The 26,462-nt window shown below is 41.6% G+C and overlaps 1 protein-coding gene across 2 annotated transcripts in view; it reads left to right on the plus strand.

Moving 5' to 3' along the window:
- Positions 1-13,430, plus strand: part of SYTL5 (synaptotagmin like 5) — a 114,425-nt gene extending 100,995 nt beyond the window's left edge. For both annotated transcript variants that reach the window (XM_070289901.1, XM_070289902.1), the window contains 4 exons: positions 6,875-6,983; positions 8,517-8,652; positions 11,231-11,439; positions 12,501-13,430. In XM_070289901.1, the coding sequence (XP_070146002.1) occupies positions 6,875-6,983; positions 8,517-8,652; positions 11,231-11,439; positions 12,501-12,643 (597 nt within the window). In that variant the 3' untranslated portion in view covers positions 12,644-13,430. The remainder of the gene's footprint in view (positions 1-6,874; positions 6,984-8,516; positions 8,653-11,230; positions 11,440-12,500) is intronic.
- Positions 13,431-26,462: the final 13,032 nt, after the last annotated feature.

Raw genomic sequence — 26,462 nt, forward strand, 5'->3', positions numbered from 1 at the left:
GCACACCTCCCAACCAGCGCTCAGACACATTCTACACAATCCCCACCGAATTCCACTCATCCCACTTCAGTCCTGTCTGACTCTTGGTAACCCTATGGACTGTGGCCAGCCAGGCTCCTCTGTCCTTAACCCAGGCTAATCTTCCCCCACCCCCCTATCTTCATGTGTCATCATGTCTGCCATCCTATAAGAACCAGACAAGGGCCCCCTTGTTATCCCAGTCTGGATTACTCTCTCTTCCCACAGTAGTTTTTATTTTTTTGGCTGCACTGGATCTTCATTGCAGCATGGGAGCTTCTAAGTTTCAGCCTGTGGGCTTCTCTTGTCATGGAGCTCAGGCTCTAGAGCGAGCAGGCTCAGCAGTTGCAGTGCCCTGGCTTCTCTGCTGTTGCTGCTAAGTCGCGTCAGTCGTGTCCGCCTCTGTGCGACCCCACAGACAGCAGCCCACCAGGCTCTGTTGTTCCTGGGATTCTCCAGGCAAGAACACTGGAGTGGGTTGCCATTTCCTTCTCCAGTGTGTGAAAGTGAAGTTGCTCAGTCATGTCTGACTCTTAGCGACCCCATGGACTGCAGCCTACCAGGCTCCTCCATCCATGAGATTTTCCAGGCAAGAGTACTGGAGTGGGGTGCCACTGCCTTCTCCCACTGGCTTCTCTAGTTGAAGCCTAAGGACTTAGTTGCCCAAGGTATGTGGGATCTTACTTCTCTGTTCAGGAATTGAACCTGCCTCCCCTGCACTGGAAGGTGAATTCTTAACCACTGGACCACCAGGGAAGTCCCCCAGAGTAGTTTCTTTTATAGTAGGTCCCCTACATACGAACCTTCGAGTTGTGAGCTTTTGAAGATGCGAAAGTGCATTCACATGTCCAATCATGCAAGTTAATTCAAGTCTCTGGCATTACATATAAAGTTGGGTACCTAGGCTAACTTTGTTGGACTTATGAATAAATTGGATTTACAAATGCACTCTCTTGGAACTTAACTCATTCAGTAGGGAATATACTGTACTTGCATTTGGAGCAACTGTAATGGTTTGTGTGACACCGAGCTTGCTATATGGTAGAAGCCTTCTTCAAGAAATCAGGACCAATAATTATAGGTCAGTTCATGGACAAAGTCACAGAAGTCAAACATACAATGTTTTCCAATTGCATTCCTTATGGAATTTCCAATGCATTTATTAATCACTTATTTTAACTTAAATGTGTATTCATTTTCAAGTTTTCTAATACAGGGGCACTTTTTTTTTTAGTATAGTTTCAGTAGTTGAAACTCTGTCATATCCTCCTGGAATACATTCTGCCCCTAATGTATCCTAATCAACAATTTCTTGTTTGAGTTTCCCTAGAGTGAAACAAAAGTTTTAGAATACTTGCAAAGTCAACCAAATGCAAAATCTTTCTGAATATTCATGATCTTTCCTCTAATCTTTTATAGCTTCAAGCCCAAATAGAATCCAATAACGAATTTATTTTCACATCTTTAGATCTTATAAGTTGGTCAACCTCATTTTTTATAGTAGCAGCTGTCTTTTGGGACTCTTCAGTTTGTGCCATTCAGTTATATAATTAGAGCCACAAATATGCCTGGCATAAAGAGCTCTGGGGACTAATGCAGCTGACTCAACTGATGGGAGCAGGCATACATGGTCTTTGTATAGAGCATCCTGCTCTTCAGTGGAAATAGAGAGCATTCATGTGACAAATCAGTTAAACAAGAGCAGATTGATAGAGTTGCTATGAAGTATATTCCTTCTAGATAGAATGAAAACTCACAGAAAGCAGGATCTCTCTGTGTCCCCATAGCACTTAGCAAAATGCCTGAAGAATCATTACTGTTCGGTGGGCCAAAAAATTTGTTCAAATTTTCCCATACCATTGTACAGAAAAACCTGAACAAACTTTTTGTCCAACCCAATACAAGGAGACCTTCCATATGTGTTGGTAGCATGGAATGAATTGAATTGAATTCTGCAACCTTTTTCTGAGCAGAAGTTCGTTGAATAGTGGAAAATGGTAGTATGCCAGGAGAGGATATTGCCTTGGAACTTCCTTGCAAGTGTACACCCCAAAACACCCCCAAGATGTTAGTTGTGTGCAGGTTGAAGATGACTCCCTCCTTGGACTTTCTTTTGTATGTGATTTTCACCCTGCAATCTCTGCAAATATGCTATTAGTATAGATAGTATAGTATAGACATCTAGAGTATATGACACTTGAACATATACTTTTCCCTGTCAATACATTTTCCTACCCAGAGGTCTCAGCTGAAAGCAAATAGAGCTTGCACTGGTTAACTATTGTTGTATAGAAAACTACCCTAAACCTTAGTGGCTTAAAACAACCATTTATTATTATTGTTCTTGAGTCTGGGGGGCGGGGGGTGACTGGGCTCAGCAAGGTGATTTTATTTAAGATCTCTCATGTGGTTGCATCTAGATGGTAGACTGAGGCTGAAGTCATCTGAGGGCTTGACTGGGCTGGTTGGTCCAGTTGGATGTCTCACACTTGACGTTGGTTGCCAGCTAAGAACTCATCTAACCCCACCAACTAGAGCACCTATGTGCGGTTTCTCCACGTGATGTGGACCTCACATCGTGGATTCCCAGAGGGAGAATCCCAAGAATATTCATTTCAAGAGAAGAAATGGAAGCCGTTCATCTTAAGATCTGGGCCCAGAAACTGGCACATTGTCACGTCTGCCATATTCTACTAGTTAGAGCAGTCACAGAGCCCACTCAGATCCAAAGAGAAAGGGCAAATACCTCAACCCTCATTAGCTATAGTATCAAAAAGAAAACCAAACCCAGTGACCTCTTTTATCTGTCATAATATCCATGATAATTTTCCATTTGTGACTTTCACATAAACTAAACTTTCCTGAAACCATGGAAGCAATAAGAAAACTCCTCATATAAGGCACTTGATTTAGAATAATAAGATTAAATGTTAAATGGATAGTCTGATTCACCACCTAATCTCATTTGTGCCTCTGGGAAGATAGCTGAATAAAAGCTTCAGATGATTTTCCTAGCCTTACTAATAAGGTTTATCACCACCAAAAAGGTGTGATCACTCACCCAGAGCCAGACATCCTGGAATGAGAAGTCAAGTGGGCCTTAGGAAGCAACACTATGAACAAAGCTAGTGGAGGTGATGGAATTCCAGTTGAGCTATTTCAAACCCTAAAAGATGATGCTGTGAAAGTGCTGCATTCAATATGCCAGCAAATTTGGAAAACTCAGCAGTGGCCACAGGACTGGAAAAGGTCAGTTTTCATTCCAATCCCAAAGAAAGGCAATGCCAAAGATTGTTCAAACTACTGCATAATTTCACTCATCTCACACACTAAGAAAGTGGTGCTCAAAATTCTCCAAGCCAGGCTTCAGCAGTACATGAACCATGAACTTCCAGATATTCAAGCTGGATTTAGAAAAGGCAGAGGAACCAGAGATCAAATTGCCAACATCCACTGGATCATGGAAAAAGCAAGAGACTTCCAGAAAAACATCTATTTCTGCTTTATTGACTATGCCAAAGTCTTTGACTGTGTGGATCACAGCAAACTGTGGAAAATTCTTCAAGAGATGAGAATACCAGATCACCTGACCTGCCTTCTGAGAAATCTGTATGCAGGTCAAGAAGCAACAGTTAGAACTGGACATGGAACAACAGACTGGTTCCAAATAGGAAAAGGAGTACGTCAAGGCTGTATATTGTCACCCTGCTTATTTATGTTATATGCAGAGTACATCATGAGAAACGCTGGGCTGGAAGAAGTACAAGCTGGAATCAAGATTGCTGGGAGAAATATCAGTAACCTCAGATATGCAGATGAAACCACCCTTATGGCAGAAAGTGAAGAAGAACTAAAGAGCCTGTTGATGAAAGTGAAAGAGGAGAGTGAAAAAGCTGGCTTAAAGCTCAACATTCAGAAAACGAAGATCATGGCACCTGGTCCCATCACTTCATGGCAAATAGATGGGGAAACAGTGGAAACAGTGTCAGACTTTATTTTTCTGGGCTCCAAAATCACTGCAGATGGTGATTGCAGCCATGAAATTAAAAGACGCTTACTTCTTGGAAGAAAAGTTATGACCAACCTAGACAGCATATTGAAAAGCAGAGATATTACTTTGCTAACAAAGGTCCATCTAGCCAAAGCTCTGGTTTTTCCAGTGGTCATGTATGGATGTGAGAGTTGGACCATAAAGAAAGTTGAGCATGGAAGAATTGGTGCTTTTGAACTGTGGTGTTGGAGAAGACTCTTGAGAGTCCCTTGGGCTGCAAGGAGATCCAACCAGTCCATCCTAAAGGAAACCAGTCCTGAATATTCATTGGAAGGAATGATGCTGAAGCTGAAACTCCAATACTTCGGCCACCTGATGTGAAGAACTGACTCACTGGAAAAGGGCCTGATGTAGGGAAAGACTGAAGGCTGGAGGAGAAGGGGACGACAGAGGATGAGATGGTTAGATGGCATCACTGATTCAATGCACGAGTCTGAGTGAACTCCGGGAGTTGGTGATGGACAGGGAGTCCTGGTGTGCTGCAGTCCATGGGGTCGCAAAGAGTCGGACATGACTGAGAGACTGAATTTAACTGAAGGAAAGTCCGGCAAGGTTTCCTTTTGTCAGTCTCAGTCCTTTTTGCTGAGGTTTGAATGGCCTCGGGCTTTCTTGTGGATTTGGGGGTTTCTGAATTCTTTCAGTCTGCCCTCTCTCATAGCAGAGCAGCTCTCAGCCCTTGAATCATTACTCAGCAGTCAAGTTCCCTCAAGAAAAGTCTGAGGAAGTACTCTACTTTTCTTACACTATTTATGAAAAATCTAAAGTTCAGTTGTCTCATTGGGAAACCTACGGAACAAAGGCTTTAGATATGTGCTCACACTGAATTTTCAAATTTAAAATTGGATTTTGAGAAGATTGTAGATCCACATGCTATTGTAAAAAATAACACAGAGAGATCCTATATACCTTTTACCCAGTTTCCCCCAGTGGTCACATCTGACAAAGCTATAATGCAGTGGTACAGCCAAGGTGGTAACGTTGATATAATCCACTTGTCTTATTCGGATTTCCTCAGTTTTCATTTGTTTGCATGCATATTAGTTTCTATGCAGTTTTGCCACATGTGTAGCTTTATGTTGGGCTTCCCAGGTGGCACTAGTGGTAAAGAACCCACCTGCTAATACAGGAGGTGTAAGAGACACAGATTGATCCCTGGGTCGGGAAGATCCCCTGGAGGAGAGTGTGGTAACCCACTCCAGTCTTCTTGCCTGGAAAATCCCATGGACAGAGGAGCCTGGTGGGCTACAGTCCATGGGGTTACAAAGGGTCGGACATGACTGAAGTGACTTGGCACTGTAGCACTGTAGCTTTGTGTATTCAGCCCTACAACCAGGATACAGAACAGGTCCATCCTCACAAAGATCCTTCGTGGTCTTTTATAACCACACCCACCTCGCTCCTGCCCCTCCTATTCCTAACAACTGTTTGTGTCACTCAGTCGTGTCCGATTCTTTGCGACCCCATGGGCTGCAGCCCACCAGGCTCCTCCATCCATGGGATTTTCCAGGCAAGAAGACTGGAGTGGGTTGCCATTCCCTTCTCCAGCAGATCTTCCTGACCCAGCAATTGAACCTGAATCTCCTGCATTGCAGGCAGATCCTTTACCATCTGAGCTACCTGGGAACCCCTAGCAACCCTGAATCTGTTCTCTGTATCTATTATTTTGTCTTTTCAAGAATGTTATATAAATGAAACTGTATAGTATGTTATCCTATTAAGCTGACTTTTTTCACTCAGCATCATTCTCTAGAGATTCAACCAACTTTTTGCAGGTATCACTAGCCATTCCCTTTTCTTACTGAGTAGTACTCTGTGGTATGGCTTTACCACAGTTTATTTAACTAGTTACCTATTGAAGGACATACAGTTTCTTTCCAGTTTTGTACTACTGCAAATAAAGATGAAGCAAATATGTATGTACAGAATTTTTCAATGTATACATTCTTTTAGTTTCCTGGGATAAATGCCCAAGTATTGTTTAATCTTTTAATAAAATGCCAAACTGTTTTCCAGAGAGGCTATGCCATTTTACAGTCGCACCAGCAATGTTGGAGTGTGCCACTTTTTCCACATTGAATTTTAATGATGTGAATTACCAGTGTAGCTGTTCAGAGTTGGTGGCTAGAAACCCAATTTGAATCAGACATTATGCCTACTTTCCCTTTCTTGGTCACGGAGGTAGGAAACCCTTGTGACATCAAGGGAAGACAGAAAGAAGTATCTTCTGGGGCTGTTATCAGTGAGATCTTTATCTTCACCTCATTCCCCCAAAATATTTGTATACGTTTAGTGATCGGTTCAGACCTCAGTGCATCACTGGCGCTCAGTGTCCGTTGACTCACCAAATGTGTGTTATACTTCCCCTCTAAAATTCCTTTTACTTTAAGGTTTAAAGAGCTTCTCAGATGGTGCTAGTGGTAAAGAACCCATCTGCCAATGCAGGAGACCTAAGAGACACAGGTTCAATCCCTAGTTTGGGAAGATCCCCTGGAGGAGGGCATGGCAACCCATTCCAGTATTCTTGCTTGGAGAATCCCCAGGGACAGAGGAGCCTGGCAGACTTCAGTCTATAGGGTCACACAGTCACCTGGGACTGAAGGGATTTATATGCAAATGCCTTCATAGAATTTTCCAGCCTCTCTTTTGTCATGCCTGAGGCAGCTCTTAAACCAGTAAGTGCCAACATAATTCAAGTGGAATAAATTGTCACATCTAAGCCACCTAGTAAATATTGTATATTCAAACATGGGCTACAAAATTATAAGCATTCTGAATTTTTCTTTTTACCTGTCTCCTCTTGGCCAGGTGGAATGTGCTGCTGATATTAGCCTTCAGTACAAAGGAGAGCTGACAGTCATGTTACGTTACATACCACCAGAAGAGAAACTGATGCCTCCACTAGGACAATTTCAAGGTAGAGAAAAAAAAAATCATTGACTTTGATCAGTGATGTTCCATTTCTAGAAGTGTGGAAGTAGGGAGCACGGATTGGGTGGACTATGTTATTGGGTTAGCTAAGAAGTTCATTTGGCGTTTTCCGTAACATCTTCTGTAATGAACTTTTTGGCCAACTCACATCAAGTGAAAAGGGTTAAGTATCACTGTCCTTTATGGAGAGTTGAGAAGTATATACTGTATATGGGGCTTCCCAGGTTGCGCTAGTGGTAAAGAACCCCCCGGCCAATGCAGGAGACAAGCAAGACATGGGTTTGATCCCTGGGTCAGGAAGATCCCCTGGAGAGGAAATGGCAACCCACTCCAGAATTCTTGCCTGGAGAATCCCATGGACAGAGGAGCCCAGCAGGCTATAGTCCATGGGGTCACAAAGAGACACAACTGAAGTGATTTTGCATGTACACATGCGATATATGGGAAAGGGTTGTTACAAGAAAAGGACAGAGTTCATAATTAGAAATGAACCTTTATGTTGATACTTGTTTCTTGGAGGTCTAAGGTATATAGATCTTCCCCTGGGTTGGGGAAGGGGGCAGAAATGGGGGATGGTCTGCTAAGAGGGGAGGTGTAGGAAGCTGTCTGGATTTATGAGATTCACAGCTACTCAGGGCATCTTAAGAAAGAAATTAACCTGGAACACAGAATACAAAGGAAAATTCCAGATGGAGTCCACATTTAAATCACTCTTGCCCTTCTTTCCTCAACTCCTACAGGCAGCATACATTATCTTTCTGTTCATATCACCCTTGTCATGGTGACCCTTTGCCAGTAATTTCCTATCTCTTGACCTCAGTTTCCTCACTTCATAGGGATACTGCAACAATCAAATAGGTTCATTCCTGTAAAGTGCTTACAACACTGTTAAATAAAGGTGGTGGCGGCAGTTGAGAGTATTTCATCAGAATAAAAATGTGGTGTGGGGAGTGTTTTCTCTCACCCTGAAATGTCATTGTGCCTGGGCTTTAGCCTTTAGAGCTAGCCAGGCGTGGAGTTGACTATAATATCCAAGGCAGGAGTTATGGAATTTTCTCTATGTGCATCTTGGCACATGTGTGTGGCTTTCATTGTAGCTGTTTCTCATGGAGAGCAGGGATGTGGCCCAGGCAGCTCTTGGGGTCTTTTCTGTTTTATTCCTTTTTATGATTTAGGGGAGTATTTTTTTTAACTTGTTTATTTTTTTCAACAAATACAAATGAACGATAGATCCAGAAAGATTCCATTAGGGTAAAAAACATTCAAGTGAATTCATAGAAACATGTACAGTAATGTACATAGCTCATTCACTCACCAAATCAAATAAATCTTTGTAGTCTTTGTCAGTTTTGAAATGGACCCCATGATCTATCTCTCTTCTCTTCCCTTCTTTTCTCTTCCCCCTCTCTCATTCTCTTTCTCTCTTTTTCTTTCATTCTCTCCCCCAACTCCCTCCCTCCCTCCCTGCTCTCCCTCCCACCCTTCATCTCTCTGTGTTTGTCTCTGATGACTGATGCAGGAAAGAAGACCTTTAAACGAGGAAAAAAGAAGGATTCATCTATCGTCTCTGGAGGAATCCTAGAAGTGTTCATCAAAGAGGCAAAGAATTTGACTGCGGTGAAATCAGGAGGCACTTCTGATAGCTTTGTGAAGGGGTAATTTGGTTTGAGCTCATTTTCAATGATACTTAGTGAGAGATGAAACAGGAGACAGGGGTGGCGGTAAGGTTTCTGTCTTGTTCTTATTCTAAACGTGTGCTAGGAAAGTGCTCCCCTTGAGTGCTGGTGCTTACATTGCAAAAAACATGAGAGGGATCTGCTTATTCTAGCGTGTTTCAGGATTTCCGTGACTCTCACCCTCAAGCCTGGTGAATTTTCCTGTGAGATTTATTTCTCAAAGGAGGAAAAGGTTTAGCTTTCTATATGTAATATTCTTGTATTGTGCTTTACTATCTTTTGGTGCTGGCAGTATGTGACAACAACCAAAATATTGGATCTTTGGAATTTTTCTCTCTTGGGGGAAATTGTAAAAAGTGGGGATGCCAGAGCATCATCCCTCAAGATATCCACTGGGAAGAGCCTTGGAGAAGCTCCAAGACGGACTCTTGGGCATTTGTGCCCATTTTGTGGAACCTAGGGCAGTTTCTTGAGGGAATACATCCCTTTTGATGGGCATCTTACCCATTCGAGGTAACCCAAATGACAAATCCCTCCTGATTTCTTTTTGAGATTTTTCTCTTATAATCAGAAAAACTAGCACCAGAAGGATATTTTTCATCCATACAGACAAGCACATAAATGCACGTTCCAAGCAGTTAAGTCTTGCAGTTCCCAATATAAGATGAGGACCCTGCTCTCACAGAGTACCACACACTACATAAGGTAAAAAAAATTCCTGTGATGCCTGCCGTGAGGTTAATTCTTTGTCAGATGACAGTATCATTCCTCTCCTCCTTCCTCCTTAGAAAAGTGTAATTTCCTCCATGAGGAAATGAGTCAAACCTTTATGCTTACACTTCTAGCTTTGGTAAGGGCGATAATAAGGGGAAGCCAGATGTCTGGGTCTTTCCCACTGGTGAGTGTGTGTACCTGAATTCCCGGCCATCTGTCCTTGACTCTTTCTCACAGTAGGATTAAGCACAGAAGAAAGGTTTTATGTGGATCCTGCCATTGAAATGTGTCTCCCCAGCCCTACCATCCCATTCAGGCCTCTTCCTGCTCACTGGTGGGATGAGGGGATGGCTCCTTGCTCATGAACTCATTGTGCCCTTGCACAAATGACTTGACATTCTTCTGAAACAGTTTTTACTTTATCATGTTGAACATGTATGAAAGAAGAGAAAATAAAGGATGTATTTTTAAGGCCAGTAACTTTCTAGTAAATTCTGTCCCTAGTTACAGTTAACCATTGAGCTGATTTTAAAAGGACCTCAATTTTTTTTTTTAAAGAGCATGAGAGAGCAAGAATAGTCCCTTCTATAAAATTTAATACTATAACATATAACCTTAAATACTCGGTCCATGAGCCAACATAAGAGTGTCTTAAACAACAGTCTTTGTATGGAAACAAACACTAAAGGTAAGGTATCCCATTGGCCAGAACTTAGTCACCTGACTATATGGGCTATAAGGGAGGCTAGGGAATGTAGTCTTTATTCTGGACAATCTTGTGCCTAACTGAAAAAATGAGGACTTTCTCTTTTTTTGGAGACAAATAGGAGAGAGAATGAATATTGGGAGATAAGCAGTATCTATTTGGTACGTGAAATGAAATCTCAAGTGTCATAATGTGTCATCTTTATTATAAGATCATTTGTGGTATTGTTCATGTTAATTTGATGTACTAATTCCATATCCATAAGTCTCCTTCCCAAAAGTGCCTGACTCATCAGGTACTATGATCAAAAACAGAGTAAGGAAAATGAGACAGGGAAGGGAGAGAAGCTGATAAAAATGTTACTAGGCAGGTTCCTACTGTGTTCAAATGGGGCTCATTTCCACTAATGAAGTGTTAAGCAACTCTTTGAAATATACCTTAGGATTGTCCCTTCAAGGGACAGGAAAGCTGGGAGATTCATCCACCAATTTCCTTTACTTCAATTTATTTTTTAGCTGTGCTGTACAACATGTGTGATTTTAGTTCCTTGATGAATAAATCTGTGCCCCATGTGATATCAGCAGGGAGTCTCAACCACTGGACCGCCAGGGAAGTCTCCTCACCAATTTCTAAAACTCAGTGGTTGAGGGTTCTGAGGGACATGAAATTCCCAGTAATCCAGGGTTTCCTGCATGTAAGCTGAGTCAGCTCACAGAGCACCAAAGTCCTTAACTGGAGAAGCCAAGAGACACAGGCGCTTAAGGTGGGAACCTGTCAGCATGACAGGAAGTGTTCATCCTGGCATCACGTCCCCACAGAGGTGAGCCAGTGATGATGGGAGGCATGACATTATTACAGAATGTCTCCCACAGGAGGTATTTTCATTTCAAGATGAGGGAAGGACCAACAAGATTAGAAAGGAGAGTGTGGGCATTCTACTCTTGCCCCCACTTAAAAGAGATAATAAACCATTCTACTATATCAACCCAGATGTAAGCATATAAGGTGCTGGGAAAGATAATCAGACACACACACCCATGTACACACCAGGAATTATGGGAAATTGATATTCTATGCAAGGATGCCCTTTTCTGCTTCACTGTCTCACTGATGACTTGATTGTGTTTTCTCCTGCAGCTACCTGCTCCCTGATGATAGCAAAGCCACCAAGCACAAAACTCTGGTAATAAAAAAGAGTCTGAACCCTCAGTGGAATCATACTTTCGTGTTCAGTGGCCTGCATCCCCAGGATATAAAGCATGTTTGCCTAGAACTTACCATCTGGGACAAGGAGGCCTTTTCCAGCAACATCTTTCTGGGAGGAGTTCGTTTGAATTCTGGAAGCGGTGAGGGACTAGGGTACCCTTAGATAGTCTGACTCAGCATGGGGCAGGGGAGTGGTTCCTACAGGTGTAATGTGTCGTAGGTGTATTTGTAATTTCTGCTTAGCTGACTCTCGAGATTTCTATAGATGCTCTATTCCTTTATCCAAGGTTCGGTTCACTGTTAAAAATAGTACTCTGTAACTTTGTATCCTTTAGCTAGAAGTTTGGGGTGCATAATGCTTATATTTGGACTTCTTATATCATTTACACTTTAGTCTGAGTGAATTTCAACCGCTTTCTTGGGCCTTACTTCAGGATTTGCTTAGGAGACAATCACCATGGTGATACACGCTTCTGACAATGACAGTACACCACAAAGGACTTCCCAGACCAACTTGACTTCATGTTCTTCTCAGTGCTGTCCAGGTCTTGCAGCCTTTACTCAACACTGGTTGAATTGAAAGGAAATCCATTTTTCCCTAAAAAATAATGTCTCATGTTCAGACAGGTCACAGAAACGCAGAACTGGTGCCACAAGACACAGCTATACCAGAGTGAATTGGGAAAGTTTTAGCAGCAGAGCAGGTGCAGCCCTGCAAACTTTCATTATCCTAACACTAGACCAGCCACAGTCTGCATGCAACAGGGTCGGCTTTCCTGTGGAGAAAACACCCCCACCCCTGTGATGCTCTACTTATGTATAGATTAAGGCTGTCTCTGTCACTAAAATGACAACTCCCAGGTCACAGAAGTGGCCTTGTTCAAAAGGGAGAGCCTTGGAGCCCAGTTCAGCCTGTTCTTCTGACATGTTAACTCAGTCGAGATGAGCCAGCTTTCTACTTAAGCTACCAAAGTGAGTAAGAAACAAGCCCCCAGGGCCATCATAATTTGTTCCCCATCACCTAGGCAGAAGAGAGTAATGTCGCCTGCAAAGGATGTATTCTATGCTAACATCACTCATTAGATATGGTGAGAACAAACCAGTGAAGGTCTTTCTGGTCAGCAGAGGTTGATAGGTATCAGTCCAGAAGATGAAAACATTTCACTTCTAAAGTATAATGCTCCCCCCTTCGCTTCTTTAGGTGTGAGCCATGGGAAGAACGTGGATTGGATGGACTCTCAAGGGGAAGAGCAGCGCCTCTGGCAGAAGATGGCGGACAATCCCGGAACTCCTGTAGAGGGCGTACTCATGCTCCGTGCCAGCATGGGGAAGAGCAAGCTCTGAAGGTACCAGCTCTCCAAAGTGAGGCCTCCCGGGACTGTCTGGTTGTTATTTCCTACCAGTGGTAGGCTCACTACCTGGAGTCGGCTTCCTTGCCATTTCTCACCTGAGCCTATTGGGACATAAGGGGAGAGATGTCAATGTTATGAATAGCTAGGATCTTGCCAGCTGTCTTATAAAAGCATGTACTCTCTATGTCCACAGGCTAGGGCTTTTTTGACTGGATGATAAAAAGTATACCACATGGTCCTGTTAACAAACACATTGTGCAATAACTCATGGGCTTTATCACATAGGGGAAATGGCATGTGTTTATTTGAAACTACAGTTGAGATTGGGAGTCCCCCAGCTTCTTCTAATTGTGAGTGACTTTAGGTTTTCTCAAGGTTGAAGGGAAAAGGGAACCACTTGGAACGTAGGCCTCTTGTAGAGTAAGAAGGGATACTGGCTACCCTTTCCTCACCCCAGGAATCCCCATGATCCAAAGAAGGCACTGTGGGCATGGTTGCTCGGGAAAGAGGGTGGTCCTGTTGTTGTAGCTAACTTGTGGATTAGCTGGGTGAATTTTCAAGATGAACTGAGGTTTTTATTTTTGTGGTGACTGTGTAATTGATACTCTAAATCATCCCATTTTGGGGAGTGAAGAGACCTAAATCATTACACCAGGACATCAGATGTAAACAGGACTGACCTGGGAAAACTGGGATGTAGGGTCACCCTAATTATGACCTAGCTATTGAGAGAGCTGTATTGTAAACATTTATAAAATGTCCTAAGCCATTAACTAAAAGGGAATAAGAAGCAATGCACATTTTTGAGCCCCTACTTGTATTACATCTGCTATATCCTGTTGCTCAAAGGAAGTCACATGGCCAAGCCCCAAATCAAGAGGTAGGGAAATATACTCTGCTCACACTGAAGCCATGGCAAGAGTGAGGGTGCTGGAAGAGATGAAGGATTGTGGCCAATAGTTCCATCCCACCTCTGTCACTTGGAAATGCAGAGGCTTTAGCCACCAAACTTAGATGCAAAGGGAGTTAATGCTGACAAGGGACCTTGGACCTGTTCCTCATTTTGCACAGTCCAAAATCTGAAGCCCATAGAGCAAAGATGACTTGCCTAAGATCATATAAAATCTGTGAGTGTATCTGGACTTAAATACAGGGTGTAACTTCTAAGCCGGTGTTCTGTCGACTGTGGTCTTCCACTTGGCATGATCCTATGCTAATCGTGATGGGCAAGAGCACATAGATGGCAGGAGGTGGAGTCAAGTCTGCATGTTTGTATATGAGTATACTTGACACAGTCTTCTTCTGGAGTCATATTCTAGCCTCTCAGCTCATTTTTTCACTTGAATTCATGTAAAATTCCTTAAAAGGGTGGATACTGAATTTTAGTAGTAGGAAAGCTAGAATCATCTTCAGGTAGCTAATTCTTCCATATTCGAAATTTCTTTTTGAATTTTGAAAACAGATTTAAGAATAGATTTACCATTATTCTTAGTAAGGTGAATAGCAATCCATATTGACTGTTATTCAGAAATAGGCTATCCAGTTCTAGGAAATGGAAGTTATTAGTTTAGTGTAGCTTAGTGCATATGATACAATTTTTAAAACTCACACCTGTATCTCTATGTTGCCCTTCTTAAAAACAGAAAACAAAAACTGTACGATCATCACTACTTCCTATATTGGAAGAATAAATGTCTTCAGACTTGACATGGCTCAGTATATCCTCAATGACATTTTTAGGGGAGGTGAGAGGGTAAGCCTGGAGACATTTCTAAAGTAGACAGACTGAGTTAGATTTATTCACTAATAATGAAAGTGGCAAAATTAATTCCAAAATATCTTGAACTCCAGATGAGCATGAATTTCATGTATTCGGACCTTTGCCACAGTTAGAGCAATTGTAAGAGTATTATGATTTCATAAAATCCAACATCTAACTGGGTGTTTCCATAATGTAAGGCCCAGGTATGCTGAAGTCCATCAGAATCCTGTTGGTGTGACTCTCAGAAATAAAAGGCAAGTTGATCTTTTAGGTTACTTTTTGTTAAGTATAGTGTAGAGGTACAAAAAAGATTTTTAATATAAATGATACATGTGAATGGCACAAAATTAAAATAGTTCAAAATTGTGAAAAGCAAGTCTTACCGTTTCCTCTTCCATATCAGAATATATTAACAGTCTCTTTCTTTTTATATGGCTACAGTGTACTACATTATAGGGGTATATTAAATTTATTTAACCATTCTTATCAAATACCACATTTAATATGGTTAATTAAGCTATCTATGTTTGGTGGCTTTTTGAAGCAATTTTTTTCCCAGAGTAAACACTTCTAAATTCAAAATGAGATCTGTATATTACATATCAATTCTACTTTTGGTTATTTATCCTACAGAGATTGATAAATATGTTAAAAATGAGTACATACAAGGATATTTCTTGAAAAAGATTGGAAAACATCCAAAAGCCCATCAATAGAGGCCTCTAATATCATTCATGCCTAATTTTTCTATTTCATTAATTGTTCCCTTTCCTTGTCTGTTAAGGATTGTAAAATGCTTAACTTTGGATTCTTTTTTTTTTTTTTTTGGCTGTGCTGTGTCTTCCTCATTGCCCCTTCCACAGGGGCTTTCTCTAGTTGCAGAGCATGGGTTTCTCTTATTCTCTGGAGCACGCAGGCTCTCTAGTTGTGGCAGGCAGGCTTACTTGCCCCATGGCATGTGAGATCTTACTTCCCTTACCAGAAGTTGAACCTGTATCCCCTGCAGTGAAAGGTGGATTCTTAAACACTGGACCACCAGGGAAGTCCCTCTAAACATTGGATTCTTTGATGCTTGTTCTCTCTTTCCTCTTCACTTTATCCATCCTCAGGTATTACCATGTATGGTATCCTCATTGTTTTATGACCAGCTTCCCTGATGACTCAGGTGGTAAAGCATCTGTCTGCAATGTGGGAGACCTGGGTTCGATCCCTGGGTTGGGAGTATCCCCTGGAGAAGGGAAATGGCAGCCCACTCCAGTACTCTTGCCTGGAAAATCCCACGGGCGGAGGAGCCTGGTAGGCTACAGTCCATGGTGTTGCAAAGAGTCAGACACGACTGAGCCACTTCACTTCACTCACTTCATTGATGGATTTAATTGGGGCTTCCCTGGTGGCTCAGAGGTTAAAGCGTCTGCCTGCAATGTGGGAGACCTGGGTTTGATCCCTGGGTCAGGAAGATTCCCCTGGAGAAGGAAATGGCACGCCACTCCAGTATTCTTGCCTGGAGAATCCCATGGACGGAGGAACCTGGTGGGCTACAGTCCATGGGGTCGCAAAGAGTCGGACACGACTAAGTGACTTCACTTTCACTTTTGCTTCCGTGGTGGCTCAGAGGGTAAAGCATCTGCCTATAGTGCGGGAGACCTGGGTTCAATCCCTGGGTGGGGAAGATCCCCTGGAGAAGGAAATGGCAACCCACTCCAATATTCCTGTCTGGAAAACAAGAAGCCTGGTGGGCTATAGTCCATGGAGTCTCGAAAAGTCGGACACAATTGAGCAACTTTACTTTACTTATACTTATGACTTCAAATTTGCATCCCCAACCCAGACCCTTTCTCTCAGCCCCAGGTCCTGATCCAGCAGTTTATATGATATCTCCACCAGGATTGCTCATACTCTCAACATAGTGAAAAATGAACTCTTTATTCCACCCTTTTTCTTACACCTATATCTTTCTGCTCCGCTACATTCTGTCTCAGTACCTTGTCCCATCATCCACCAGGTTATACTAACTAGACACTGGGTAGTGACCTTTTCTGTTCATTGACCTGTAGCAGACTTACAATATTAGTTTTAGCTATACAACATAGTAATTTGATATTTTTATAGATTATATTCCATGTAAACTTATTATAAAATAGTGACCATATTCCATGTGCTGTATCCTTATAACTTATTTATTTTATACCTAGTAATTTGTACCTCCTTTTACATATTTTTGGAGAAGGAAATGGCAACCCACTCCAGTATTCTTTCCTGGAAAATCCCATGGACGGAGGAGCCTGGCAGGCTGCAGTCCATGGGGTCACAAAGAGTCGGACAGGACTGAGCGACTTCACTAACTCACTCACATATCTTGCGCCTCCCCCTACACTTCTCCCCGCTAGTAACCGCTAGTCCTCTGTAACTGTGAATTTCTTTTGTTTTTTTAATTTTTGGCTGCTTTGGGTCTTTGTTGCTGTGCATAAGCTTTTCTCTAGTTATGGCGAGCAAGGGCTACTCTGTACAGTTGTAGTGTGTGGGGTTTTCTTGTTGCTGTGGCTTCTCTTGTGACGCCTGGGCTCTAGACACCCCAGCTTCAGTAGTTGTGGCTCGAAGGCTCTAGAGAGCTAGCTCAGTAGTTGTGGTCCATGGGCTTAGCTGCTCTGAAGCATGTGGAATCTTTCTGGACCAGTAATTAAACCAGTGTCCCCTGCTTTGCAAGGCAGATTCTTAACCTCTGAACCGTCAGGGAAGCCCCTCTGTTTTATTATATTCACTAGTTTGTTGTATTTTTTAGATTCCACATACAAGTGATAGCATGCAGTATTTGTCTTTCTCTGACTTATCTCATTTAGCATAATGCCCTACAAGGGCATCCATGTTGCTGCACATGGCATTATTTCACTCTTTACTACGATTGAGTAATATTTCATTGTATATATGCACCATGTCGTTTTTACCCATTCCTCTGTTGATGGGCATCTAGGTGGCATCCATACCTTGGCTATTGTAAATACTGGTGCTGTGAACATTGGGTATATATATCTTTCCAAATTAGTGATTTTTGATTTATGCTTCTTCCTTACCCTGAGGCAAAATTAATCAGGAAATCGTATTGATTATATCTCCTGAAGATCTCAAAAACCTATCCAATTCTCACCATCTCCATGCCACCACCTAGGTATAAGCCACCATTACCCTCATTGGAAAAGACTTTGATGCTGGGAGGGAATGGGGGCAGGAGAAGAAGGGGACGACAGAGGATGAGATGGCTGGATGGCATCACTGACTCGATGGACGTGAGTCTGAGTGAACTCCGGGAGTTGGTGATGGGCAGGGAGGCCTGGCGTGCCGCAATTCATGGGGTCACAAAGAGTCAGACACGAGTGAGCAACTGAACTGAACTGAACTGACCCCTCTCTGTAATTGTTACTAATCTCCTAACTGCTATTTTGGTAGCCACTCTTGCCCTCCTTCAATCTACCCTCCACACAGTGGCCAGATTTTCCCAGCATGTTAATTTAAAATGTTTAAACATATGGGAAAGTTGAAATGATTTTATAGTGAACACCCTTATACCCACCACCTAAATTCAACTTCTACCAGTAGGCTATACTTACACATCATTGGCTATATGTCTATCCTCAGTTCAGTTCAGTTCAGTCACTTAGTCTTGTCTAACTCTTTGTGACCCCATGGATGGCAGCATGCCAGGCCTCCCTGTCCATCACCAACTCCCGGAGTTTACTCAGACTCATGTCCACTGAGTCGGTGATGATCGTTTAAAAATTGCAAATCTGATCATCCTTTAAAACCTTCTGTGGCTTTCCATTGCCCTGTGAATAAAATCCAAATTCCTGCTCATGGCCTGCCAGGCCCTGTATTAGATGATTGCTGCCTCCAGCTCACCCCACACCATGCCTCCTTCCTTTCTCCCCTTTTAGCCACACGATGCATTTCTCTACTTTTCAATTGTGCCAGCCTCTAGTCTCTCTCATAGCCTTTGCAATGGAATCTTCTTGCTCCTTCTCTTTATTGACCTGATTTCCATTCATCATCCAGGTCTAAAATGTTACCTGCTCAGGGAAATCTCTCCTGATGCCCCTCTGCCTGACTAGGTCACCTGCCTCTCTTTCCCCTTCACTACATACATCAGAATTTTAATAAATTATTCATGTAATGAGTCCTATCATGCCTGTGTCAATTCCCTTCCCACCACATCCCAAGAATATAAGATTCAGAGGGGCAGAGAGAGACGGTATTCATATTATTTCATAGCTGCATCCCCCATGCTTAGTTAAGAGCAGGTAATAAAATATTTGTGGATTAAGTGAAAGTGAAAAAACAGTAAAAAAAAAAAAGTTAGAATATAGGTATCTTTAGAGATCACTGTTACAGGGAACTGGGATCCACATAGATCAAGAAAAATATCTGACTCTGATTGGTCTTTTAAAAGCAACCTTTCTTCTTGCCTAGAGAATCCCATGGTCAGAGGAGCCTGGCAGGCTACAGTCTATAGGGTCACAAAGAGTCAAATATTACTGAAGTGACTGAGCACAGCACAGCACTATAAGTACTTTAGTTCAATCCTAGACAGCACATTTCAGCTTCTCTTGGCATAGATAAAGCACAGAGTGTTCTCTCCAGCCTAGCATCTCAGCTTCTCAGAAGAGGAGACCATGGCCTTACCTGGAGGATCCTACTCCTTATTTTAAGCAGCCCTCAATTTTTTTCTTAGTTGAATCAGACAAGTTATAAAGAGACCTTGGCAAGCTTACAAGCCTGATTTCAACCGTTCCATTCGTAAATAGCACCTACAGGACACATGGAAGGTGTGTATACCAGTATATCAGCTTTCAGTTTGCTGTTTGTTGTTAATGTTATTGGAATCATCAGGATATGGATTTTCCAGTTCACAAAAGCACCAGCCACAAAGATATTTTGATGGGACTTTTTATTTTGATTTCCTTTGCCTTAGAAAAAGCTTAAATATATGATAAATCATTTCTAAGTACTTAACTAATGGGTGAATCGAGCCCACCATATTGACAGTAATATTAGCAGCAGCAGCATCTACTACTCCAAGGTTTCTATTTGGCAGGGGAAGAGATAGCTGTGGAAAAAATAAGGGTAAAGCCCACTCTTAGAAGCAAACTGGATCAGGATATCAAGTCCCAGAAGCAACTCAGAGTGAACTATGATGGCATTTTGGGCTGTGATCAGTGTTTTTCTTCCATGTAGATACTTCACATGAAACTGAGCATTGCTTTTAGAAGTTGGCAGAAAAGATTTCCTCCCACAATGGTATATTTATGACCTCTGAAGTTAATGAAAAAAAAAAAAAGAATGAGGAAGTTTATATAGGCACCATTATAGCAAACATTGGATCTTGCAAGGCTTGAGCAAGAGCCATGGAAATTGGGCCATATCAAGGATTCCACAGGATTATCTGAATATGGGGTATGAATGTAATACACTGATTCCAGAGCATTGCTCCAAGCCTACTGAACAAAATCTCCATGAAATTCCATCATTTTTTATCAAGCTTCTTGGGTGATTCTAATACAAACGGATCACAGTTTGAGGAAGATTGTATTTGAGGAGAAATTACATTAGCTATATTATTTGCACCAACTCTGCATCATGATAACACATTGGATTTGATTAACCTGAATGTTATTCATTGTGAGCCAACCATGGTGAGATGGAAGGAGCCTGAACTTGAACTCACATTGACAGAAGCTCAAGTCTTGACTACATACCAACTGTGTAACCTCAGTCAAGTTCGTTATCCAATCTAGGCCTTGATTTAGTTGCCTGGAAAATAGGGATAATTGGGCTGCTTTGGAGAAATTGAAGATATCAAATGAGATAATATAGGTAAATATGCTTTGCCACTTCTAACCCACTGTGAAAAAAAGATCATTATTAGTGATCTAGAGATAGCAACAAGCTGGAATCAAGATTGCTGGGAGAAATATCAATAACCTCAGATATGCAGATGACACCACCCTTATGGCAGAAAGTGAAGAGGAACTAAAAAGCCTCTTGATGAAAGTGAAAGAGGAGAGTAAAAAAGTTGGCTTAAAGCTCAACATTCAGAAAACTAAGATCATGGCATCTGGTCCCATCACTTCATGGGAAATAGATGGGGAAACAGTAGAAACAGTGTCAGACTTTATTTTTTGGGGCTCCAAAATCACTGCAGATGGTGATTGCAGCCATGAAATTAAAAGACGCTCACTTCTTGGAAGGATAGTTATGACTAACCTAGACAGCATATTGAAAAGCAGAGATATTACTTTGCCAACAAAGGTCCATCTAGTCAAGGCTATGGTTTTTCCAGTGGTCATGTATGGATGTGAGAGTTGGACTGTGAAGAAAGCTGAGGGCCGAAGAATTGATGGTTTTGAACTGTGGTGTTGGAGAAGACTCTTGAGAGTCCCTTGGACTGCAAGGAGATCCAACCAGTCCATCCTAAAGGAGATCAGTCCTGGGTGTTCATTGGAAGGACTGATGCTGAGGCTGAAGCTCCAATACTTTGGCCACCTCATGCAGGAAATTGACTCATTGGAAAGGACCCTGATGCTGGGAGGGATTGGGGGCAAGAGGAGAAGGGGACGACAGAGGATGAGATGGCTAGATGGCATCACCGACTTGATGCACATGAGTTTGAGTGAACTCCGGGAGTTGGTGATGGACAGGGAGGCCTGGTGTGCTGCGATTCATGGGGTCACAAAGAGTCGGACACTACTGAGCAACTGAACTGAACTGAGAGATAGCAATCTGTGGTTCATAATCTCTTAAGCCCTTCTTTTCCTGGGTGTTTAGCTAGGTCTTAATCATTCTATAATGAAGTAGTCTCCAGTGTATAGCAACAATACAAAAAATACCCAAAAAACTCCTTACTTTGCTGTATCACCCATTGTGGCATTTCCTACTTCATCTGATTAGATAGTAATTTTTGCAAAAGTGTTCCATTTGATGGAAAGAGAGACTTGTCAGCTTTTTGTTAAGAGTTTGTAGAATCCATAAACAAACTATCTTTCCACCCTTTTCCTTAACATTTTCATTGTAATGACCATTTCTTACTATGGCCCATCACTTATCTCCTATGTCAGGGAGATCAAACCTGCCTTCCTCACAGGGTTGTTCAGAATCTCACTTTTTATCTACAGAAGGAAATTTACCATTCTGTCAAAACAAATTCCATAGAAATACAAATGCTGTGGTCATTATGAGGAATGCATGGTGTTTCAAAGATTAGTACTTCTTTCTCATTTACCGCATTAGAATTTATTGACTTATACCGGCAGAGGGTTCCTTTCATACTTGGAAAAAGGAGATAGAATATATAGTTAGTATTGTCTATAAGTGACAAAATACACCTATAGGGAGTAGATCATGTTTTTCTTTCCAGTATTTCAGCAAAGAAGGATAAATGTCTCTTATTTTGTTTTCCTTTGTCTCTGATTGAGGCAGAAATTAATACAACAAGCAAGTAAAATATTTCGGTATAATAGTTAAAGCAAAAGTTAAAATCATTGGCATTTGCTAAGGAAAAAAATGTCTATAGAAGGACAGAGAACTAGATATGAACTTGAGTCAAAATACTTTTACCCTTTTATTGTCTTTGTCTGCTTACTCTGGGGGAAGGAATCTAATTGCTCCTTCCAAGTATGATTTTCTACTTAGCCAGAGGTTCATTTTGTCTTCAGAAAGATGAAACTTGTTTGTGCAAATCTATGGAAACTGATGGGTCCCAACAGTAAAAATGTTTTATTTATTTATTTATGGATTTTTAAAATTGGGATATAATTGCTTTACCATGTTGCATTAACTTCTGCTGGACAATAACATGAATTGGCCATATGTATACTCACTCATATCCCTTCTTCAGCCTCTCTCCCACCCCTGCCCATTCTACCAGTAAAATCTTTTAAAATCTTTCCCATTTGAAAATAGAGAAGGGAGCCATTCCCTTACAAAACAGTTTATGTCAATCATTTATGTTTGAACTGTAGTTAGAGTGATTGCCTATCAGGAATATATTTGCTTTTCCATCCTTTCCAATATTCATTATTCATAAATTGACGTCTTGAAGAGAGTTCGTTGGTTTTCAGTTGCTATGAAGAAAGAAATGTTTAGACTTTTCTGAATCTTCTTGCTTTTGACCTTCTTTATTACCCTTAATTAATTTGTCCTTCTTAATTCCTAAGTATCATCTTACATTGTGCCTCTGACAGATGGGGTGTAGCTCCGAAGATGGGAGATGTCCTTAATGTTTTTGGATTAACGGAAATGTTATTAGTAATTTTCAGGTCTTTTCTATCACCTCTGAAACCAGCTCTGTTACAGTCATTTGTTGGCAAAGCATCTGAATGCACAAAGCCAGGTTGGGGGAGGAGGAGTTACCCTGACTGCTTCCTAAGGAATCAGAATGCAAGGGCTACTAAACAGCCCTGAGAAAGTATAATGAGATGGGGAACTCCTCCTGGAAAGACTATGGTATTAGCAAGAAATACTGTCTTCTTGAGTAGAGAAGTGAGGCAGGGACCCCATGCCTGAACAGCAATTCATGGTTGATGAATGACAGGTTTGATTAGAGACTGGGCTTCTGTTTTCCTGAATGGAGTATGTAACTTGGGCCAGGCATGAATCGCTAAGGACAGGGAAAGGGGGAGAAGGGTGGCCTCCTTTGGACATTTCCTTTATCCCTTCCACTAGGCAGCATTTCTCAAAATAAATGTTGTATCAATATAAATATTTAAAGAGCCTCAGAGACGGACACCACATTATCAGGGCAAGAACTGGCCCAACTCTGAATGCACTAGGTCCCTGTTGCTGGATTGAGTGTGGTTGTCACAGGCAGGCTGTTTTTCTCTGGGCCTGAAGATGAATCCAAGCGTTTAGTGGACTGGAGAGGGAAGATGCACTTGCAATACCCTAAGAACACCTGAGGATTGCTGGGTTCCTGGGACATTGGAATGGCAGCTCTCCTTGGGAGGAAGTAAGGGTGGAAATTTTCCAAACTCTGCCAAGGACTGGGTCACCTGTATCTGCCTTGTCCCTAGCACGCAGCTACTTTGTCTGCCAATTTACTCTCCTAAGCTCTGGCTTTGCTAGAAAGTTGATCTCTTTGTTTTTAAACTATTAGACTTTAAGAAATTAAAGAAGTATTAGGTTTGCAGAAAAATTAAACAGAAAGTACAGAGTTGCCATATACTACCATTCCCCTCCCCCTGCAAGTTTCACCTGTAATTAACATCTTCTGTTGGTGTGGTGATGGTGTGATACATTAATACAATTGATTAACCAACATTGGTGTGTTCATTGAAGTCCATAGTTTACATTTGGGCTCACTCTTGGTGTTTTACAGTGGTATGGGTTTTAACAAATGCTTGACATCATGTATCCACAACTACATTCTCATATAGAATCTTTTTGCTGCTCTAAAAATCCCCTGCACTCCAACCCCTAACAACCACTGGTCTTTGTTACTGTCTCTATAGTTTTGCCTTTTTCCAAAATGTTATATAGTTGGAATCAATTATACAGTATATAGCCTTTTCCAACTTGCTTCTTTCACTTATCAATATGCATTGAAATTCCTCCGTGTATTTTGTGGCTTAATAACTCATTGATTTCTTTTTTTCGACTGTGGTAAGAACACTTAATGGGAGATGTACCCTCTTAACAAATTTTTAAGTGCACAATACAGTATCGTTGGTTTTAAGGAGAGAGGGAAAAGGATGGAAGATTTAAGAATTATTGTTTCTTAAACATGTAAAATTTCTTTAAAATTTCTCAAACATTAAAAAAATTACCTGGAGGAGATGGGAGGTCTGCATTTATTTTGCTGGTTTTCTTGGTTTTATTATTGGCTACAAATGATTGTTCCTATTTACTTGTTTTGCCATGTATAGTGCAAAATCAGTAGCAATGCTTAAACACTTAATATGCCTACTTCTAAGCTTCTGTATGGATTGTGTCCCCCAGACCAAAGCTTTGTGCCACTCTGTACTTGCTGCAAAGTGTAATATCTTTTTCATTAAATTCACTTTCCTAATATCTCTCATGTGTTCTATTACAAATTATTCCTGGGTGCTTGAAGATACATATACTTGAAAATGTGTTGTGTGTCACCTAGTCCTCCTGTTTTTATACTTATTTGTCTTTGGAGCAAAGCACATTTGCTGAATTGAGACACACAGTTTGGATGACTGTCTGGTGTCTAAGATTCGGATGATGTTGAACAACTCTTCTTGTTGCTTAGCTATTGAATCTCTCATTTTGGTTTTTCTTCACCTTTCTTTTTGTAAAGCTGAACCCTGACACCATCATTCCCTTTGCTCTGGGCAGTGATAAGAGAAGGGATCAAAGAAGTGACATTTATTGAGCACCTACTATACATCAGGGACTTTATAAATTATTACCTATTATCTGTGTTTAAAAAAGACAAAGGACAAAACTGGAGACATGAGTCTCAGGTTAAGTAACCCATCTAGTATGTAATAGGCCCCACCCTACATTTCAGATCCCAAAGCCCATGTCCTTAGTTCTTCACCAAAATGTACCCCAGATTCTCAGGGTGTGATTCATGAACCAACAGCATTAGCTTCATCTGGGAGCTTGTTGGAAATGAAGAATGTTGTGCTTTAAGCCAGATTCAATCAGAATATTCATTAGAACAAGATCCTTGGTTGACCTGAAATCACAATAAACTTTAAGAAGCATTGACTGGACCTTAATATTTAAGGTACTTGATACTATAGCCTGATTGTTGTGAACATTGGCCTAAGACACACCCCATTTATCAGTCTTTTTTTTTTAACTTTTATTGAACTATAGTTGATTTACAATATTGTGTTAGTTTCAGGTATACAGCAAAGTGATTCAGTTGTATATATATATTATATATATATGGGCTTCCCTGGTGGCTCAGATGGTAAAGAATCCACCTGTAATGCGGGAGACCTGGGTTGGATCCCTGGGTGGGGAAGATCCCCTGGAGAAGGGAATGGCTACCCACTCCAGTATTCTCTTGCCTGGAGAATTCCATGGACAGAGGAGCCTGACAGGCTACAGTCCATGGGGTCGCAAAAAGAGTCAGACATGACTGTGTGACTAAGCAAACAAATTTATATCTATACATACACACACACACACACACACACACACATTGAAGTGAAGTGCAAGTTGCTCAGTCATGTCCGACTCTTTGCGACCCCATGGACTGGATTGGGTAGCCTTTCCCTTCTCCAGGGGATCTTCCCAACCCAGGGATTGAACTCAGGTCTCCCGCATTGCCGGTGGATTCTTTATCAGCTGAGCCACAAGAAAGCCCAAGAATACCAGAGGGAGTGGGTAGCCTATCCCCTCTCCAGTGGATCTTCTCGACCCAGGATCGAACTGGGGTCTCCTGCATTGCAGGTGGATTCTTTACCAACTGACCTATCAAGGAAGTCCCACATATAATGGAAGAGAATGTAAAAAAGAAATATATATATATATACACACGCACACACACATATTCTTATTACAAGGTATTGAGTATAGTTTCATGTCCTATACAGTAGGTCCTTGTGGTTGTCTATTCATAATAATGTGTATATTTCCATCTCAAGCTCCTAACTTATCCCTTTCCCCTTTGGTAACCATAAGTTTGTTTTCTACTTCTGTTTTGCAAATAAATTCATTTGTATCTTTTTTAAAGGAGTTTTAAAGATATTTATTTGGCCGCGTCAGGTCTTAGTTGCGGCACATCAGATGTTCAATCTTTGTTGCGGGTGTAGCAGGGCTTCCATACCACTCTAAAAGGGGCAAAATACAGCCAGTTCTAACTGTAAGATGTTGTTCTGGGTGCTCTACCTCTGTCCCTGCTTTTTTCCCTCTTTGTCCTTCTTCACACTGATCTGTACCCTAAGAAGCCAACCTTAATGAACTGCTTCACAGGGGCTCTCTTGCCATGTGGAGTTTGGTTGGGCTTGGCCAAAGGAAGGGACCAGTAGGAGATTGAATGGTGAGATCAATATAGTTCTTCCCCTGGCTCCTTCCTACTGGATCA

Source organism: Ovis canadensis, chromosome X (assembly GCF_042477335.2).
Source record: "Ovis canadensis isolate MfBH-ARS-UI-01 breed Bighorn chromosome X, ARS-UI_OviCan_v2, whole genome shotgun sequence".
In the NCBI taxonomy this organism is placed as follows: domain Eukaryota; kingdom Metazoa; phylum Chordata; class Mammalia; order Artiodactyla; family Bovidae; genus Ovis; species Ovis canadensis.